Source organism: Coregonus clupeaformis, chromosome 1 (assembly GCF_020615455.1).
Source record: "Coregonus clupeaformis isolate EN_2021a chromosome 1, ASM2061545v1, whole genome shotgun sequence".
Taxonomy (NCBI): domain Eukaryota; kingdom Metazoa; phylum Chordata; class Actinopteri; order Salmoniformes; family Salmonidae; genus Coregonus; species Coregonus clupeaformis.
The window spans coordinates 81,772,871-81,792,662 of NC_059192.1; the positions used below are offsets into that span (position 1 = coordinate 81,772,871).

The 19,792-nt window shown below is 48.9% G+C and overlaps 1 protein-coding gene across 1 annotated transcript in view; it reads left to right on the forward strand.

The window, feature by feature from the left end:
- The first annotated feature begins 1,785 nt into the window (after positions 1-1,785).
- The window catches only part of LOC121584170 (3-hydroxy-3-methylglutaryl-CoA lyase, cytoplasmic), a 31,414-nt gene continuing 13,407 nt past the window's right edge, over positions 1,786-19,792 (forward strand). Inside the window, exons 1-5 of the mRNA XM_041900008.1 lie at positions 1,786-2,178; positions 3,234-3,311; positions 12,280-12,387; positions 17,934-18,029; positions 19,352-19,500. Coding sequence (XP_041755942.1) covers positions 2,083-2,178; positions 3,234-3,311; positions 12,280-12,387; positions 17,934-18,029; positions 19,352-19,500 — 527 coding nt within the window. The 5' untranslated portion in view covers positions 1,786-2,082. The remainder of the gene's footprint in view (positions 2,179-3,233; positions 3,312-12,279; positions 12,388-17,933; positions 18,030-19,351; positions 19,501-19,792) is intronic.

Here is a 19,792-nt window from a genome sequence, read left to right on the forward strand (position 1 = left end):
ACAACCTGATCTCAGAGCATTTCGTATTATTCTGTACATTTTTTGCAGTATTACTGCACTGCCTTATTGCACACAGGATGCATGTTTTGGTATATTTTTTATTCTGTACAGGCTTCCTTCTTTTCACTCTGTCATTTATGTTAGTATTGTGGAGTAACTACAATGTTGTTGCTCCATCCTCAGGTATCTCCTATCACAGCCATTAAACTATGTAACTGATTTTCATGGTGAAATCCCTGAGCGGTTTCCTTCCTCTCCGACAACTGATTTAGGAAGGGCGCCTGTATCTTTGTAGTGACTGGGTGTATTGATACACCATCCAAAGTATAAAATGAGTCAGTGCACCATGCTCAAAGCAATATTCAATGTCTGCTTTTATTTTTTACCCATCTACCAATAGGTGCCTTTTTTTGCGATCCATAGGAAAACCTCCCTGGTCTTTGTGGTTAAATCTGTGCTTGAAATTAACTGCTCGACTTAGGGGCCTTACAGATAATTGTATGTGTGGGGTACAGAGATAGGGTAGACATTTAAAAATCATGTTAAACACTATTATTGCACACAAGTTGAGTCCATGCAACTTATTATGTGACTTGTTCCTGAACTTATTTAGTCTTGCCATAACAAAAGGGTTGAATACATATTGACTCAAGACATTTCAGCTTTTCACTTTTTATTAATTTGTAAACATTTCTAAAAACAGAATTCCACTTTGACATTATGGGGTATTGTGTGTAGATCAGTGACACAAAATCTCAATAAAATAAAATAAAAATTCAAGCTGTAACACAACAAATTTTGGAAAAAGTCAAGTGGTGTGAATAGTTTTTGAAGGAACTGTATGTGTCCTGATTCTTGCCGCAGAAACTCTACAGAATAGTAAACCTTCAGCCAAACTGTTTTTATTGAGATTACTAAAATGACAATAGCAACCTTTCAATTTCATTTAAACTCTCCCTTCCTATTTAACAGTGATTTATGCACCTATCATGGAAACCATCTGCAAACATGGCAGGGTTGGCATTCCCTGCTGAAACCTTTCCCTATTTTCAGTGGCCCGGAAGAAGGTTGTGAGGGCGTGATTCTAAATGATCTGCCATGAGGGAGTTTTCAAATTTACGGAGGTGACAAGTGATGGACATAAACCTGGGAGCCCAGGGACACAAAGAGACCTGGAGACCTTTCATGGGACGGTCATACAAGTTCCCTCTCTCCCCCTGAATGGGGGGTAGGGGTCTCTCATCGCAGGGCAGCTTATTGTGGTGAAAGGGTTCAGTTCTAGGACTTCATTAAGCCCCTCTATTGTTAACATCTGGGTGAGAAAGAATGGCTCTTTCTCTGGTAAATTGTGTCCCGGCTTTACAAAGGGATTTTATTACGCTACGGCGTTGACATTGGCAGCTACTGGCACGCCTGGCAATGGAAAACCTTCAGCTGTTTCAGTCACAGGAGATCAATCAAAGCAGCCTGTTTCCCTGAAGCCTTAGATTTCATCCTGAAACGGGGAAGTGGGAGACCTAGAATAAGCAGTGTGTGACTGTTCTTATTCTAGAGCCCAGAGACTCGGCAGGCAAGTACTTCCCCCTTTGAGCACTTCCTGACTGCTCAGCTCACACACAGTCGGTTGTAACACTGTCAGACTAGTCCAGACAAAACACTTGCTCACACTTCAGTCCCCAGTGAACTAGCTAGCCACTGACATTCCCATCCCATCCATGTGCCACTCACTCTCACCCCCTCTTTTAATATCTCTCCCTCTCTCTTGCTGACTCTCTCTCTCTCTCCTCTCTCTCAGTCTCCATCCATTCCCTGCTAGGGATGCGGCTGCCATAGCAACTGCTGAGTCACTCCCGGCTCTCTGCTCTCAGCTGCCGTCCTCTAATGTGATTGTTTCAGTGAGGGGGGAAGCCAGGCCCTCAGTCATCCACCCTGTCTGCATGCGTGAGCATATTGATCAGAGTACTCCAACACGTACATTTGTTGCAGTCGATTCAGTCGAACGTAAAGATCCATCGCTGCGGGTGTCGGAGCCAGAGGATCCTGGGGGAGCTCTACAGGCCGAACCTAACGGGATCCTTTCAGATGGGCAACTTTCCCACCACGGTGAAGCACTGCCTGAGCTACGAGGAACTGATCCAGGATTATCCATGGCTAGCACGCTGGCTGCAGGAGGAGAAGGTGGGAGTCGTTGTCTTGATTTTGCTGCTCTGCGCACATGACTCACTCATGACATAGAGGGAGGGTGAAGGGCGGGGACATGTGAAAGGACAGAGAGGGGGAATCAGCCAGGGACGTAGAAACAAATCAAATCAAATTTTATTGGTCACATACACATATTTAGCAGATGTTATTGCGGGTGTAGCGAAATGCTTGTGACAGGCACTATATTAAGTGACATCACATTGTGCAAATGCTCTATGCTCTATTTCTGAATACATTCCATTGTTGTGATAAGAGCATATACAATAGTTTGTATGCCTATTAAGTAATAACCAATCTGTTTAATATTGTACCACTGTTGACTTGAGGCCTAAAAGCAGGATCCTGTTCCTCCCCCACTGTCTGAAGTATTTTTATTATCAGGTAGAGAGAGTGCATAAAGTGAGAACCCGGTTACTTCCTCTCCTCCTCTCATCTGTTCCCTCTACCACTGTTAGATGAGTTACTACTCAGATATAACATCCCCAAATCTGTAATATTGTTGTTGGTGGACTGGTTTTGTTGTCAACTGTCAAATAGACTGTAGATACTTTTAGATACTCAAAACGGACACACATTTCACTGTTCAAAGAAAACGTATTTCATGCATTATTAAAGTGCCAGCAGTGACCTGAAGCTGAAGTGTTCTGGGCTTAAGGGCTTAAGGTTGTAACACACATTATGGTAGAAGAGAAACAGAGTTGAGTGTGCAAATAATCATGTGTTAGTGGTACAGCCAGAAGAGACAGCCAGAAGAGGACTGGTCACACCTCGGAGCCTGGTTCCTCTCTAGGTTATTTCCTAGGTTCCTGCCTTCTAGGTAGTTTTTCCTAGCCACTGTGCTTCTGCATCTGCATTGCTTGCTCTTTGGGGGTTTTAGGCTGGGTATCTGTAAAGCACTTTGTGACAACTGCTGATGTAAAAAGGACTTTATAAAATACATTTGATTGATTGATTAGTGTATGTGACAACAGATATCAAATAATGTGTTCAACATCTAACATTACTATTTATTTTCATTTTTTCGTTTTTAGCGAGCTTTAACACATGAATACCCAGAGTATGTTAAAATTGTTGAAGTCGGGCCAAGAGACGGACTTCAAAATGAAAAGGTATATATTTTAATCACAGTCACCCATCTGACATACACAGAACCCCCCCACCACCCATGAACACCCAAATAAGTAATGTACATTTAGGGGAGACTGGGGTTGGTTGTCTACATATTTCTAATTTAATTTATAAAATAGTTAGTTGTTTGAGAGAGTGGTGAATGTGCTGCTAAAAAGGCAAATCTGGGAGGAAAATCCAGGGGATGCAGGCGAACATAACAGACAAACCACTGTTCATGATTCTACTCGTTCGCAAAGAGGCAGGCGCAAATAAATCTCAGTCAGATCAAGAATTGTCACAGTGGCTGATGTGGATGTGGTGGAGGAGTCACACGCAGGACACAGAAGCTAAGTCCAACCGACTTTACTGAACACAATAATATAGAGACACTGGCCTCAACAAAATAGGAGGCGGACTATGCGCAACAATGCGCAAAACACAAGTAATCCAAAGCGCACGAAAACAGTACAGTGCGATGACAGGAAATACAAAGTACAAACGACGAGCCGCACCTGATGACAGGCGAACAATAACACACAATACTTGACAAACAAAACGAGAAACTTATAGGGGACATAATCAACCCAAATGGAAAACAGGTGTACAATAAAGACAAAACCAAACGAACATCGATAACATACAACGGTGGCAGCTAGTACTCCGGGGACGACGAACGCCGAAGCCTGCCCGAGCAAGGAGGAGGAGCAGCCTCGGCCGAAACCGTGACAGTACCCCCCCCTTGACGCGCGGCTCCAGCCGTGCGCCGACCCCGGCCTCGGGGACGACCAGGAGGACGCGGAGCAGGGCGCGTGGGTTGACCACGGTGGAACTCTGTCAGGAGAGACGGGTCTAGGATGTCCCTCCTCGGCACCCAGCACCGTTCCTCCGGGCCGTACCCCTCCCACTCCACGAGATATTGGAGACCCCCCATCCGACGTCTCGAATCCAAGATGGACCGAACTGTGTACGCCCGGAGCCCCCTCGATGTCCAGTGGGGGCGGAGGAGTCTCTCTGATCTCATCGTCCTGGAGTGGACCAGCTACCACCGGCCTGAGAAGAGACACATGGAACGAGGGGTTAATACGATAATCACTAGGCAGTTGTAACCTGTAACACACCTCGTTCAATCTTCTCAGGACTTTAAAAGGCCCCACAAACCGCCGACCCAGTTTCCAGCAGGGCAGGCGGAGGGGTAGGTTTCTGGTAGAGAGCCAGACTCGATCACCAGGTGCGTACACCGGCCCCTCACTGCGGTGGAGATCGGCGCTCGCTTTCTGACGACGGATGGCCCGCTGCAGGTGGACGTGTGCAGCGTTCCACGTCTCCTCCGAGCGCCGCACCCACTCATCCACCGCAGGAGCCTCGATCTGGCTCTGCTGCCACGGTGCCAGAACCGGCTGGTAACCTAACCCACATTGGAAAGGGGTTAGATTGGTTGAGGAGTGGCGGAGAGAGTTCTGGGCCATCTCTGCCCAGGGAACATACCTCGCCCACTCCTCCGGCCGGCCCTGGCAATAAGATCTGAGAAACCTACCCACATCCTGGTTCACACGTTCCACCTGCCCATTACTCTCCGGGTGGTAACCCGAGGTCAGGCTCACAGAGACCCCCAAACGCTCCATAAACGCTCTCCAGACTCTGGAGGTGAACTGGGGACCTCGATCAGACACTATATCCTCGGGTACCCCGTAGTGCCGAAAAACGTGGGTGAATAGTGCTTCGGCGGTCTGTAGGGCAGTAGGAAGACCCGGCATTGGGAGCAGACGACAGGCCTTAGAGAACCGATCCACAACGACCAGTATAGTAGTATTCCCCTGCGAGGGGGGAAGGTCTGTGACGAAATCCACCGAGAGGTGAGACCATGGTCGTTGTGGAACGGGCAGGGGTTGTAACTTACCCCTGGGCAGGTGTCTAGGCGCCTTACACTGGGTGCACACCGAGCAGGAGGAGACATAAACCCTCACATCCCTGGCTAACGTTGGCCACCAGTACTTAGCGCTAAGGCAGTGCACAGTCCGGCCAATACCAGGATGTCCAGAGGAGGGTGACGTGTGAGCCCAATATATCAGTCGATCCCGAACCTCGAGCGGAACGTACGTCCGACCCACCGGGCACTGTGGAGGACTAGGGTCGGTACGCAACGCCCGCTCGATTTCAGCACCGACCTCCCACACTACCGGTGCCACCAGACAAGACTCCGGCAGTATGGGAGTGGGCTCAACGGACCTCTCCTCCGTGTCAAACTGCCGAGACAGTGCGTCTGCCTTACCGTTCTGGGACCCAGGGATGTACGTGATCTTAAATACGAACCGGGCTAAAAACATGTTCCACCGCGCCTGGCGAGGGTTCAATCTCCTAGCTGCCCGGATGTACTCCAGGTTACGGTGGTCAGTCAAAATGAGAAAAGGGTGTTGAGCCCCCTCAAGCCAATGCCTCCACACCTTTAGGGCCTGTACCACGGCTAACAGCTCCCTGTCCCCTACGTCATAATTTCGCTCCGCCGGGCTGAGCTTTTTGGAGTAAAAAGCACAGGGGCGGAGTTTAGGTGGCGTGCCGGACCGTTGCGAAAGTACGGCCCCAATACCGGCCTCTGACACGTCAACCTCTACCTGAAATGGTAAAGCGGGATCCGGATGCGCCAGCACCGGAGCCGAAGTAAACAGGTCCTTCAGTCTCCCAAAAGCCCTGTCCGCCTCGGCTGACCACTGCAAACGCACCGGACCCCCCTTCAACAGAGACGTTATTGGAGCTGCCACCTGTCCAAAACCCGGATAAACCTCCGGTAGTAATTTGCAAACCCCAAAAACTGCTGCACCTCTTTAACAGTGGTTGGAGTTTGCCAATTACGCACGGCTGACACCCGGTCAACCTCCATCTTCACCCCTGACGCAGACAACTGATAACCCAAAAAGGAGATAGACTCCTGGAAAAACAGACATTTCTCTGCCTTGACATACAGGTCGTGCTCCAACAGCCTCCTCAACACTCGGCGCACCAGGGCTACATGCTCGGCTCGGGTAGGAGAGTACACAAGAATGTCATCAATGTACACGACCACACCCTGCCCCTGCATGTCCCTGAAAATCTCATCCACGAAGGATTGGAAGACTGAAGGAGCGTTCATCAACCCGTATGGCATGACGAGATACTCGTAATGACCTGAGGTGGTACTAAATGCTGTCTTCCATTCACCGCCCTCTCTAATGCGCACCAAGTTGTATGCGCTCCTGAGATCTAGTTTTGTGAAGACACGCGCCCCGTGCAATGACTCCATCATAGTCGCAATCAGAGGGAGTGGATAACTGTATTTCACAGTGCTCTGATTGAGACTACGGTAATCAATGCACTGGCGCAAACCTCCGTCCTTGTTCTTCACAAAAAATAAGCTTGAGGACGCAGGGGAAGTGGATGGCCGTATGTATCCTTGTCTCAGAGATTCGGCTATGTAAGTCTCCATAGCTCTCTTCTCCTCTTGAGACTGAGGATACACATGGCTCCGTGGAAGCGCTGCTCCTGCCTGGAGGTCTATCGCACAATCTCCCTGCCTATGAGGAGGCAACTGCGTCGCCCTCGATTTACTGAACATGATTGCCAAATCCTCATACTCAGGGGGAATGTGCAGTGCGGTCACCTGGTTTGGACTCTCCACCGAGGTCGCCCCCACGGAAACACCTAGACATCGCCCCACACACTGGGCAGACCACTCCTTAAGAGCCCTCTGTTGCCACGAAATAGAAGGATTATGGGTAATCAACCAGGGAAGCCCCAACACCACCGGATACGCAGGAGAGTCAATCAGATATAGCTGAATAGTTTCCTCATGACCCCCCGCGTCCTCATCCTATGTGGCGCTGTGACCTCCCTAATCAACCCCGATCCCAATGGATGGCTGTCTAAAGCATGGACAGGAAATGGGGCGTCGACAGGAAGAAGGGGAATTCCTAGTTTTAAACAAACATTTCGATCAACAAAATTCCCAGCTGCGCCTGAATCTACTAGCGCCTTATGCTGGGAATGAGGTGCTACCTGAGGAAAATGTACAGGTAAACAGACGTGCACAACAGAGAGCTCTGGGTAAGTGGGACGCCTACTCACCTGGAATGACTCCCCAGTGCGTGGCCTGTTGTCCTCTCCCCTAGGAGACCCTCCCCAGCACCTAGCCGCAGTGTGCCCTCCACGACCACAGTTGGTGCAGGGGACAGCCCCCCTCGGGCTCCTCCTCCCCCTCTCTCTAGCGCCAGCACCTCCGAGCTCCATAGGGCTCGGCTCGGAGGTGCTGGAGGGTGGAATGGACGACCCCCACTCGGACGTCCCGCGGGTGGCCAGCAGGGTGTCCAGCCGGATGGACATGTCCACCAGCTGGTCGAAGGTGAGGTGGGTATCCCTGCAGGCCAGCTCTCGACGGACGTCCTCCCGTAGACTACAACGGTAGTGGTCGATGAGGGCCCACTCATTCCACCCTGCATCCGCCGCTAGAGTCCGGAACTCCAGGGCGAACTCCTGTGCGCTCCTCTTCCCCTGTCGGAGGTAGAATAGATGCTCCCCCGTCGCTTTCCCCTCAGGTGGATGGTGGAACACGGCCCTGAAGCGGCGAGAGAACTCTGCGTAGGTGATGGTAGCAGCGTCTATCCTCCTCCATTCGGCGTTGGCCCACTCCAACGCCTTGCCGGTGAGACAGGAGATGAGGGCGGAGACGCTCTCGTGTCCCGAGGGTGCCGGGTGTACGGTGGCCAGGTAGAGTTCCACCTGCATGAGGAACCCCTGACACCCGGCAGCGGTGCCATCATACGCCCTCGGGAGCGAGAGCCGAATCCCACTGGGTTCCGGAGCACCGATGGGAGGACTGACCGATGGTGATGGTAGGGTAGGCGGAGGCGTGGGTACCCCTCTGGTCTCCCATCGGTGCAGAGTGTTAATTACGTCCTGCAGGGTAGTCCCGAGCTGATGGATCCGATCGTCCTGCCCGCGGACGCGCTCCTCCAGAGACTCGGGTGCTGCTGCTGCTCCTGCTGACTCCATATGGTGTGTTATTCTGTCACAGTGGCTGATGTGGATGTGGTGGAGGAGTCACACGCAGGACACAGAAGCTAAGTCCAACCGACTTTACTGAACACAATAATATAGAGACACTGGCCTCAACAAAATAGGAGGCGGACTATGCGCAACAATGCGCAAAACACAAGTAATCCAAAGCGCACGAAAACAGTACAGTGCGACGACAGGAAATACAAAATACAAACGACGAGCCGCACCTGATGACAGGCGAACAATAACACACAATACTTGACAAACAAATCGAGAAACGTATAGGGGACATAATCAACCCAAATGGAAAACAGGTGTACAATAAAGACAAAACCAAACGAACATCGATAACATACAACGGTGGCAGCTAGTACTCCGGGGACGACGACCGCCGAAGCCTGCCCGAGCAAGGAGGAGGAGCAGCCTCGGCCGAAACCGTGACAAGAATATAAGCATTCAGCACTTTGATCAGTGCTGGGAGCAATATTTAGATGTTGACCCTTAATTGATTTTCTTTATTATGTACTATGTATTTATTGTGTACTATACAGTGCCTTGCAAAAGTATTCATCCCCATTGGCGTTTTTCCTATTTTGTTGCATTACAACCTGTAATTTAAATTGATTTTTATTTGGATTTCATGTAATGGACATACACAAAATAGTCCAAATTGGTGAAGTGGAATGAAAAAAATAACTTGTTTCAAAAAGTGGTGTGTGCATATGTATTCACCCCCTTTGCTATGAAGCCCTGAGATCTGGTACAACCAATTACCTTCAGAAGTCACATAATTAGTTAAATAAAGTCCACCTGTGTGCAATCTAAGTGTCACATGATCTATCACATGATCTCAGTATATATACACCTGTTCTGAAAGGCCCCAGAGTCTGAAACACCACTAAGCAAGGGGCACCACCAAGCAAGCGGCACCATGAAGACCAAGGAGCTCTCCAAACAGGTCAGGGACAAAGTTGTGGAGCAGTACAGATCAGGGTTGGGTTACAAAAAAATATCAGAAACTTTGAGTATCCCACGGAGCACCATTCAAATCCATTATAAAAAAATTTAAAGAATATGGCACCACAACAAACCTGCCAAGAGAGGGCCGCCCACCAAAACTCACGGACCAGGCAAGGAGGGCATTAATCAGAGAGGCAACAAAGAGACCAAAGATAACCCTGAAGGAGCTGCAAAGCTCCACAGCGGAGATTGGAGTATCTGTCCATAGGACCACTTTAAGCCGTACACTCCACAGAGCTGGGCTTTACGGAAGAGTGGCCAGAAAAAAGCCATTGCTTAAAGAAAAAAATCAGCAAAACTGTTTGGTGTTCGCCAAAAGGCATGTGGGAGACTCCCCAAACATATGGAAGAAGGTACTCTGGGCAGATGAGACTAAATTGGAGCTTTTTGGACATCAAGGAAAATGCTATGACTGGTGCAAACCCAACACCTCTCATCACCCCGAGAACACCATCCCCACAGTGAAGCATGGTGGTGGCAGCATCATGCTGTGGGGATGTTTTTCATCGGCAGGGACTGGAAACTGGTCAGAATTGAAGGAATGATGGATGGCGCTAAATACAGGGAAATTCTTGAGGGAAACCTGTTTCAGTCTTCCAGAGATTTGAGACTGGGACAGAGGTTCACCTTCCAGCAGGACAATGACCCTAAGCATACTGCTAAAGCAACACTTGAGTGGTTTAAGGGGAAACATTTACATGTCTTGGAATGTCCTAGTCAAAGCCCAGACCTCAATCTAATTGAGAATCTGTGGTAGGACTTAAAGATTGCTGTACACCAGCGGAACCCATCCAACTTGAAGGAGCTGGAACAGTTTTGCCTTGAAGAATGGGCAAAAGTCCCAGTGGCTAGATGTGCCAAGCTTATAGAGACATACCCCAAGAGACTTGCAGCTGTAATTGCTGCAAAAGGTGGCTCTACAAAGTATTGACTTTGGGGGGGGGGGGTGAATAGTTAGCACGCTGAGGTTTTCTGTTTTTTTGTCTTATTTCTTGTTTGTTTCACCCAAAAAATGATTTTGCATTTTCAAATTGGTAGGCATGTTGTGTAAATCAAATGATACAAACCCCCCAAAAATCAATTTTAATTCCAGTTTGTAAGGCAACAAAATAGGAAAAATGCCAAGGGGGTGAACACTTTCGCAAGCCACTGTATATATAAATCCCAATATATTTGCCTCCCAGAGTTGCCCTTTTAGCAGCACTTTCACCAATCTCAAGCGGCTAACTCTGCCCTCTCGCGGCACAGGCCGAGGGAGACATGAAACAAACTACCCCATCTCGCAGTCAGCTCAACAGGCAACTAGTCTAGAGACGCTGCTGACGGAGTGTTTGCGAGATGCTGGACAAAAAGCAATTTTAAAGCCATCCTGACACTTCTGCCGTGTCTACAGACATCCCCCAAACATACATAAATGAGTGCCCAACTGGTAAATAGTCGTTTATAGATATGTCAGTCAGGTGGCTATCTGCCAGCAGAGACTTATATTGCAGTAACGTTGAAGGGCTCTGGCTAGTATTACTTATCAAGCTAGAAGGATTAAATAAGAAGCTAACGTTAAACGGAGCCTACCTCAGCAGGAGCAAAAAATACGCTATTAAGTTGTAATAATAACTTTGCTTTACAGAGAGTAGGCTCCTGAGACAGACAGTGATGTGGCGCTCAGTGGTGAGGCTGAGAAAGTCCCCCCCTTCTGGACCTCACTAAAACTCAAATCCTAGTTATGGCCCTGTGTCTCAGGGGATGGTTGTCACATGGAATATGGGGTTGGTTGTCACTATCAACATTACCACTGCCAGTATACAATAAATCCCAAGCTTTTTTGTGCTTGTGCTGTATAGAGCTCCCTTCATTGCCTCTCTTTCAAGCACATATTTTTTCTGTTACACAACCACACATGCACACATGCATAAAAGCTGAACACATGCATACACAAATCTATTCAAAATGTCATGTTATTCTCAAGGCATAAAATGCAGAATTTTGTTAGGAATATCGTTCGATCAAAGAAAGGCTATTTCTAAGACTCGGTTTTCTATATTGCTTCATTTCCTGTTGCAAAAGGAATAAGCTACTAGCAAACATTGTGACGACCAACCCCATACTGGGTGACATCCAACCCCGCAATGGGTCTGGTTGTCACAAATTGACAGAGTGTGTTTGATGGCTAAAAACTACATGTTGGAATAATATATGAGGATAAAAAGGTCCCAATTTCAACCCAAGACCTTGGTCTTTCTCCTAACATTGAAAAGAGTCTTGTAAGATATACTGGTGCTGAGAAATACACATGAGTGTAAAACGTGTGAAAACCAATCCCGGTCTCCCCTACAAATGATTTATGTTCACTACACACTACACCATTACAAACTCAATATGACATATGAAAGCTGAAAGCTTACTTTCTTTGTGGCAAGCCCACATTTAGTTTTGTATTATGTAACAATCATTTTGATTGATTCCTGGTTGATTTTATGATCCCCTTAAACATATGGATTATTTTTCTATGATTACCCCAGGCATGTGTTTCACATTTTCTTCTCAAAAAAGTGATTGATCAAATGAACACCAACTGCCCTTGAATTCTATGGGAAACATGACATAATTTTACCAGATGGCTCATATGTTGTATGTTCAGTATGAGTACAGTATGTCACAACTTTATTGTTCCCATATTCAAGTCTGCTGTAGCTGTACAGATTGACATGATGACAAAGTCAAACTCTGGGGGTACAACACGCTGTAATTGTAGGAAATATGTTTGGAATAAGCAGACGTAGCAGGTGAGTGCCGTAAATTACTCTGATTGCAAAGACATTGCAGCTGAATTGTCCAGATGTCCACTCCACGTATACCTCCAATCTTGAGAGGGGATCAGAATCAGATCCTGAAAGAGCCGGTCTACATTTCATTGTTTTCCAGGAAATGGTTCCAACAGGAGTCAAAATCCAGCTGATAGACATGCTCTCAGAAACAGGCCTGCCTGTGATCGAGGCCACCAGCTTTGTGTCTTCAAAGTGGGTACCGCAGGTAATAACTCTTCTTTGTGTGCCCAGAAAGTGTGCTGAGTGATTTTATTAGGCTCTTATTGTTCTCCCCAGCACTACTGAGGGGAAAGCTGCTCCTCCAGCATCCCAGTTATGCCCTGGACTCGCAGATGTTTTGGGGGGGAAATCCTTGAGATATAGGCCTATTCCGGAACATGTTCTGCAAGCACTTTATTTTGTTTGCATGTGTAAAATATAAGACATCTGTCAGGGCCGTGTAGAAATGGTGTGGTGTGGAATCAAGTGCAGAAGCAGAAGGAGAGTCCAAAATACTTTACTGGAAAATGCAATGCAATAATCCAAAATAGCCAGAGGCAAAACGCACACAGGCGTGAAACACAAGCGCCCAAAACAGGCGCGCAAAACTCCTCTAAATCGAGAAGTAGGCAATACAGAGGTGGCGTACCAAAACACAGGTACGAAACGACACCAACACGAAACAATTACACACAACACAACACTCATAACAGGGAAACTAAATAGGGAGCTTAATTAGACATAACACAAGACAGGTGTGACTAATCAGACAAAACTAGTCAAACAGAAAACATGGAGCGGTGGCAGCTAGTACTCCGGAGACGACGAACGGCGAAACCTGCCCGAACAAGGAGGAGGAGCTGCCTCGGCCGAAACCGTGACAGTACCCCCCCCTTGACGCGCGGCTCCAGCCGTGCGCCGACTCCGGCCTCGGGGACGCCCCGGAGGGCGCGGCGCCGGGCGCGTAGGATGACCACGATGGAATTCGGTCATCAGGGACGGATCCAGAATATCCCTCCTCGGCACCCAGCACCGTTCCTCCGGACCGTACCCCTCCCACTCCACGAGATATTGGAGACCCCCCATCCGGCGTCTGGAATCCAGGATGGTCCGAACAGTGTACGCCGGAGCCCCCTCGATCTCCAACGGGGGCGGAGGAGTCTCCTCAATCTCGAAGTCCTGGAGTGGACCAGCTACCACCGGCCTGAGGAGAGACACATGGAATGAGGGGTTAATATTCTTGTAATCAATAGGTAGTTCTAACCTGTAACACACCTCATTCAATCTCCTCAGGACTTTAAAAGGCCCCACAAACCGCCGACCCAGCTTCCGGCAGGGCAGGCGGAGGGGCAGGTTCCTGGTTGAGAGCCAGACTCGATCTCCAGGTGCGTACACTGGCCCCTCACTGCGGCGTAGGTCGGCGCTCGTCTTTGTCGACGTATGGCACGCTGCAGATGGACATGAGCAGCGTTCCACGTCTCCTCCGAGCGCCTTACCCACTCATCCACAGCGGGGGCCTCGATCTGGCTCTCATGCCACGGTGCCAGAACCGGCTGATACCCTAAGACACACTGAAAAGGGGGTTAGTCTAGTGGAGGAGTGGCGGAGAGAGTTCTGTGCCATCTCGGCCCAGGGCACATATCTCGCCCACTCCTCCGGCCGGTCCTGACAGTATGACCTCAGAAACCTACCCACATCCTGGTTGACTCTTTCGACCTGCCCATTGCTCTCCGGGTGGTAACCCGAGGTAAGACTCACCGAGACCCCCAAACGTTCCATAAATGCTCTCCAGACTCTGGAGGTAAACTGGGGGCCTCGATCAGACACTATATCCTCGGGTACCCCGTAATGCCGGAAGACGTGAGTAAATAGAGCCTCAGCGGTCTGTAGGGCAGTAGGAAGACCCGGCATGGGAAGGAGACGACAGGCCTTAGAGAACCGATCCACAACGACCAGGATGGTGGTATTCCCCCTGGGAGGAGGGAAGATCGGTAACAAAATCCACCGATAGATGTGACCAGGGTCGCTGTGGAACGGGCAGGGGCTGTAATTTACCCCTGGGCAAATGTCTGGGTGCCTTACACTGGGCACATATTGAGCAGGAGGAGACATAAACCCTCACATCCCTGGCTAATGTTGGCCACCAGTACTTCATGCTAAGGCAGTGCACCGTCCGGCCAATACCCGGATGTCCAGAGGAGGGAGACGTGTGAGCCCAATAAATCAACCGATCCCGGACCTCGAGCGGGACGTACGTCCGACCCACCGGACACTGTGGAGGACTAGGGTCGGTACGCAACGCCCGCTCGATCTCCGCATCGACCTCCCACACCACCGGTGCCACCAGACACGACTCCGGTAGTATGGGAATGGGCTCCACGCACCTCTCCTCCGCGTCATACCGGCGGGACAGAGCATCTGCCTTCCCGTTCTGGGACCCAGGGATGTAAGTGATCTTAAACACAAACCGGGCGAAACATAGTCCATCGAGCCTGGCGAGGATTTAGTCTCCTAGCTGCCCGAATATATTCCAGGTTACGGTGATCGGTCAGAATAAGGAAAGGGTGCTGAGCCCCCTCAAGCCAATGCCTCCACACCTTTAGGGCCTGGACTACGGCTAACAGCTCCCTGTCCCCTACGTCATAATTCCGCTCCGCCGGACTGAGCTTTTTAGAATAAAAAGCACAGGGGCGGAGCTTAGGTGGTGTACCCGAGCGCTGAGATAGAACGGCCCCTATACCAGCCTCGGACGCATCTACCTCAACTTGAAACGGTAAAGTGGGATCCGGGTGCGCCAACACCGGAGCCGAGGTAAACAGGTCCTTCAGCTTACCAAAAGCCCTGTCCGCCTCAGCCGACCACTGCAAGCGCACCGGACCCCCCTTCAGAAGAGACGTGATGGGAGCTGCCACCTGACCAAAACCCCGGATAAACCTCCGGTAGTAATTCGCAAACCTCAAAAACCGCTGCACCTCTTTAACTGTCGTTGGGGTTTGCCAATTACGCACGGCGGACACTCGGTCCACCTCTATTCTCACCCCTGACGCAGACAACTGGTAACCCAAAAAGGAAACTGACTCCTGAAAGAACAGACATTTCTCAGCCTTGACATACAGGTCATGCTCCAACAGTCTCCTCAATACTCTGCGCACCAGGGCTACATGCTCGGCCCGGGTAGGGCTGTACACCAGAATATCATCAATGTACACCACCACCCCCCTGCGCCTGCATGTCCCGGAAAATTTCATCTACAAATGATTGGAAGACTGATGGAGCATTCATTAACCCATATGGCATGACCAGATACTCGTAATGGCCGGATGTAGTACTAAATGCTGTCTTCCACTCATCGCCCTCCCTAATGCGCACCAAATTATATGCGCTCCTGAGGTCCAATTTTGTGAAGAACCGTGCCCCGTGTAATGACTCCGTCATAGTCCCAATCAGCGGGAGTGGATAACTGTATTTAACAGTCACCTGATTGAGACCGCGGTAATCAATACACGGACGCAGACCTCCATCCTTCTTCTTCACAAAAAAGAAGCTCGAGGACACGGGAGAAGTAGAGGTCCGTATGTATCCCTGTCTCAGAGACTCGGCAATGTACGTCTCCATTGCTTTTTTCTCCTCCTGTGACAAAGGATACACATGGCTCCGCGGGAGCGCTGCTCCTATCTGGAGGTCTATCGCACAATCCCCCTGTCTATGAGGTGGCAACCTTGCCGCTCGGGTCTTACTAAACACAAGTGCCAAATCCTCATACTCAGGAGGAATGTGCAGTGCTGACATCTGGTTCGGACTCTCCACCGAGGTCGCCCCTACGGAAACACCCAGACAAAACCCCTCACACTGAGCAGACCACCCTTGAAGAGCCTTCTCTCGCCACGAAATAGTAGGATCATGGGTGGTTAACCAGGAAGCCCCAGTACCACCGGATACGCAGGAGAGTCAATCAGATAGAGTTGAATCGTCTCCTCATGACCCCCCTGCGTCATCATCCTAAGTGGCGCTGTGAGCTCCCCAATCCACCCAGATCCTAACGGACGACTATCTAAAGCATGTACGGGAAAGGTTTATCGACTGGAAGGAGGGGAATCCCTAACTTAACACAAAATTTGCGATCTATAAAATTCCCAGCTGCGCCTGAATCGACTAGCGCCTTATGCTGGGAACGAGGTGCAACCTGTGGAAAACAAACAGGCAATGTAAAGTGGACGACAGAAAGCTCTGGGTAAGTAGGGCGCCTACTCACCTGGGTGGACTCCCCACTGTATGGCCTGCCATCTCCCTCCTCAGGGAACCCTCCCCAGCACCTAGCCGCGGTGTGTCCTCCGCGGCCACACTTGGTGCAGGAGACTGCTCCCCTCGGGTTCCTTCCTCTTTTAGTTCTAGCGCCAGCCCCTCCCAGCTCCATCGGACTAGGCTCGGAGGTGCTGGAGGGTGGAATGGGAGGCCCCCATCTGGGACGTCCGCGGGTCGTGAATAGGTTGTCCAGACGAATAGCCATGTCCACAAGCTGGTCAAAAGTTAACGTAGCGTCCCTACACGCTAACTCCCTGCGGACGTCCTCCCTAAGGCTACACCTAAAATGGTCTATGAGGGCCCTCTCATTCCACCCCGCGTCAGCCGCTAGAGTCCGGAACTCCAGTGCGAATTCTTGAGCGCTCCTCATCCCCTGTCGAAGGTGGAATAGACGTTCCCCCGCCGCTCTTCCCTCTGGTGGATGGTCAAAGACCGCACGAAAGCGGCGGGAGAACTCCGCATAGGTGACTGTGGCGGAGTCTATTCCCCTCCATTCGGCGTTGGCCCACTCCAACGCCTTGCCGGTGAGACAGGAGATGAGGGCGGAAACGCCTCGTATCCCGAGGGTGCCGGGTGTATAGTGGCTAGGTAGAGCTCCACTTGCAGAAGGAAGCCCTGACACCCGGCAGCGGAGCCGTCGTACGCCCTCGGGAGCGAGAGCCGAATCCCACTGGGTTCCGGTGGATGAGTAGGCAGGTTCTCTGGTGGTGATGGAGCGATCGGTGGGGCTGTGGGAACACCGCTGATCTCCCAGCGCCGAAGAGTGTCCATGACGCCCTCCAACGCGTGCCCGATCCGATTAATGCGATGTTCCTGTCCCTGGAGACGTCCCCTCCACGCTGTCGACTTGTGCTCCTGCTGATTCCATCGAAGTGGTGTGTAATTCTGTCAGGGCCGTGTAGAAATGGTGTGGTGTGGAATCAAGTGCAGAAGCAGAAGGAGAGTCCAAAATACTTTACTGGAAAATGCAATGCAATAATCCAAAATAGCCAGAGGCAAAACGCACACAGGCGTGAAACACAAGCGCCCAAAACAGGCGCGCAAAACTCCTCTAAATCGAGAAGTAGGCAATACAGAGGTGGCGTACCAAAACACAGGTACGAAACGACACCAACACGAAACAATTACACACAACACAACACTCATAACAGGGAAACTAAATAGGGAGCTTAATTAGACATAACACAAGACAGGTGTTACTAATCAGACAAAACTAGTCAAACAGAAAACATGGAGCGGTGGCAGCTAGTACTCCGGAGACGACGAACGGCGAAACCTGCCCGAACAAGGAGGAGGAGCTGCCTCGGCCGAAACCGTGACAACATCTCACCTCATTAAATAAACTACAGATGACTGTGTTATATCTTTACGTTTTTTTTAGTATTGAGACATATGATGTGGAACAGCTAGCTCTATTTTTATATGAGTTCTACATACTAGTCTCACTTGCCTCTTTTGTCTGTTGTCAAGATGGCGGACCACACTGAAGTACTTCAAGCCATCCACAGATCTTCTCATGTTCGTTATCCAGTTCTGACACCCAACATGCATGGCTTTCAGGATGCTGTAAGCGTTTCATTATTCATGCAAGAAATCACACTCTTTAAAATTAACAGATATCTCCCCAGGCTCCCCCGATACGACTACCGTTAATATGTATAGTGCTACACTACCGGTCAAAAGTTTTAGAACACTCATTCAAGGGTTTTTCTTTATTTGTACTATTTTCTACATTGTAGCATAATAGTGAAGACATCAAAACTATGAAATAACACATATGGAATCATGTAGTAACCAAAAAAGTGTTAAACAAATTTTATATTTGAGATTCTTCAAAAAGCCACCCTTTGCCTTGATGACAGCTTTGCACACTCTTGGCATTCTCTTAACCAGCTTCATGAGGTAGTCACCTGGAGTGCATTTCAATTAAAAGGTGTGCCTTCTTAAAAGTTAATTTGTGGAATTCATTTCCTTCTTAATGCGTTTGAGCCAATCAGTTGTGTTGTGACAAGGTAGGGGTGGTGCACAGAAGATAGCCCTATTTGGTAAAATACCAGGTCCATATTATGGCAATAACAGCTCAAATAAGCAAAGAGAAACGACAGTCCATCATTACTTTAAGACATGAAGGTCAGTCAATATGGACCATTTCAAGAACGTTTCTTCAAGTGCAGTTGCAAAAACCATCAAACACTATGATGAAACACACTTAACCAGCATGGCTGCCACAGCATTCTGCAGCGATACGACCTCCCTTCTGGTTTGGGCTTAGTGGGACTATCATTTGTTTTTCAACAGGACAATGACCCAACACACCCCCAGGCTGTGTAGGGGCTATTTTACCAAGAAGGAGAGTGATGGAGTGCCACATCAGATGACCTGGCCTCCACAATCCCCCGACCTCAACCAAATTGAGATGGTTTGGGATGAGTTGGACCACAGAGTGACGGAAAAGTAGCCAACAAGTGTTCAGCATATGTGGGAACTCCTTCAAGACTGTTGGAAAATCATTCCAGGTGAAGCTGGTTGAGAGAATGCCAAGAGTGTGCAAAGCTGTCATCAAGGCAAATGGTGGCTATTTTAAGAATCTCAAATATAAAATATATTTTGATTTGTTAAACACTTTTTTGGTTACTACATGATTCCATATGTGTTATTTAATAGTTGTGATGTCTTCACTATTATTCTACAATGTAGAAAATAGTAAAAATAAAGAAAAACCCTTGAATGAGTAGGTGATCTAAAACTTTTGACAGGTAGTGTACATCAAAGCTGAGAGTACACTTTATGCCTGAGATTAATGGAAACGATTTACAGTGATTGTTTGTTGCATAATGTTACATGTACAGAATCGATCTCTGTTGCAACTTCCTTCTGTCCTGTTGAAGGTTGCAGCTGGTGCTACTGAAGTGGCCGTGTTTGGGTCTGCCTCTGAGACCTTCAGTAGGAAAAATATAAACTGCTCTATAGATGAGAGCATTCTGAGGTTTGAGGAAGTCATTTACGCTGCCAAACAACAACAGATTCCAGTCCGTGGGTTTGTATCATTTCTCACTTCTTCACCAGAGTAAAACGATTTTACTTTAATATCTTACATTAATTCCTTAGGCTATATAGCTGATGTTAACCATGAACAATGCAACATGCAATTCCTTTGCTCAAATTACAATCAAGTTATCTGTGCAAGAGTTGATGTTGATGATAAACAAAATAGTTTGTTCAACATGTGTGTTCACTTCGCAGGTGTGTTCTGAAATACTGTATGTTTACGTTAACAATTTGAGACTTTGAAAAAATAAACTACAGTAAAATGTTTCATAGGCCTATTG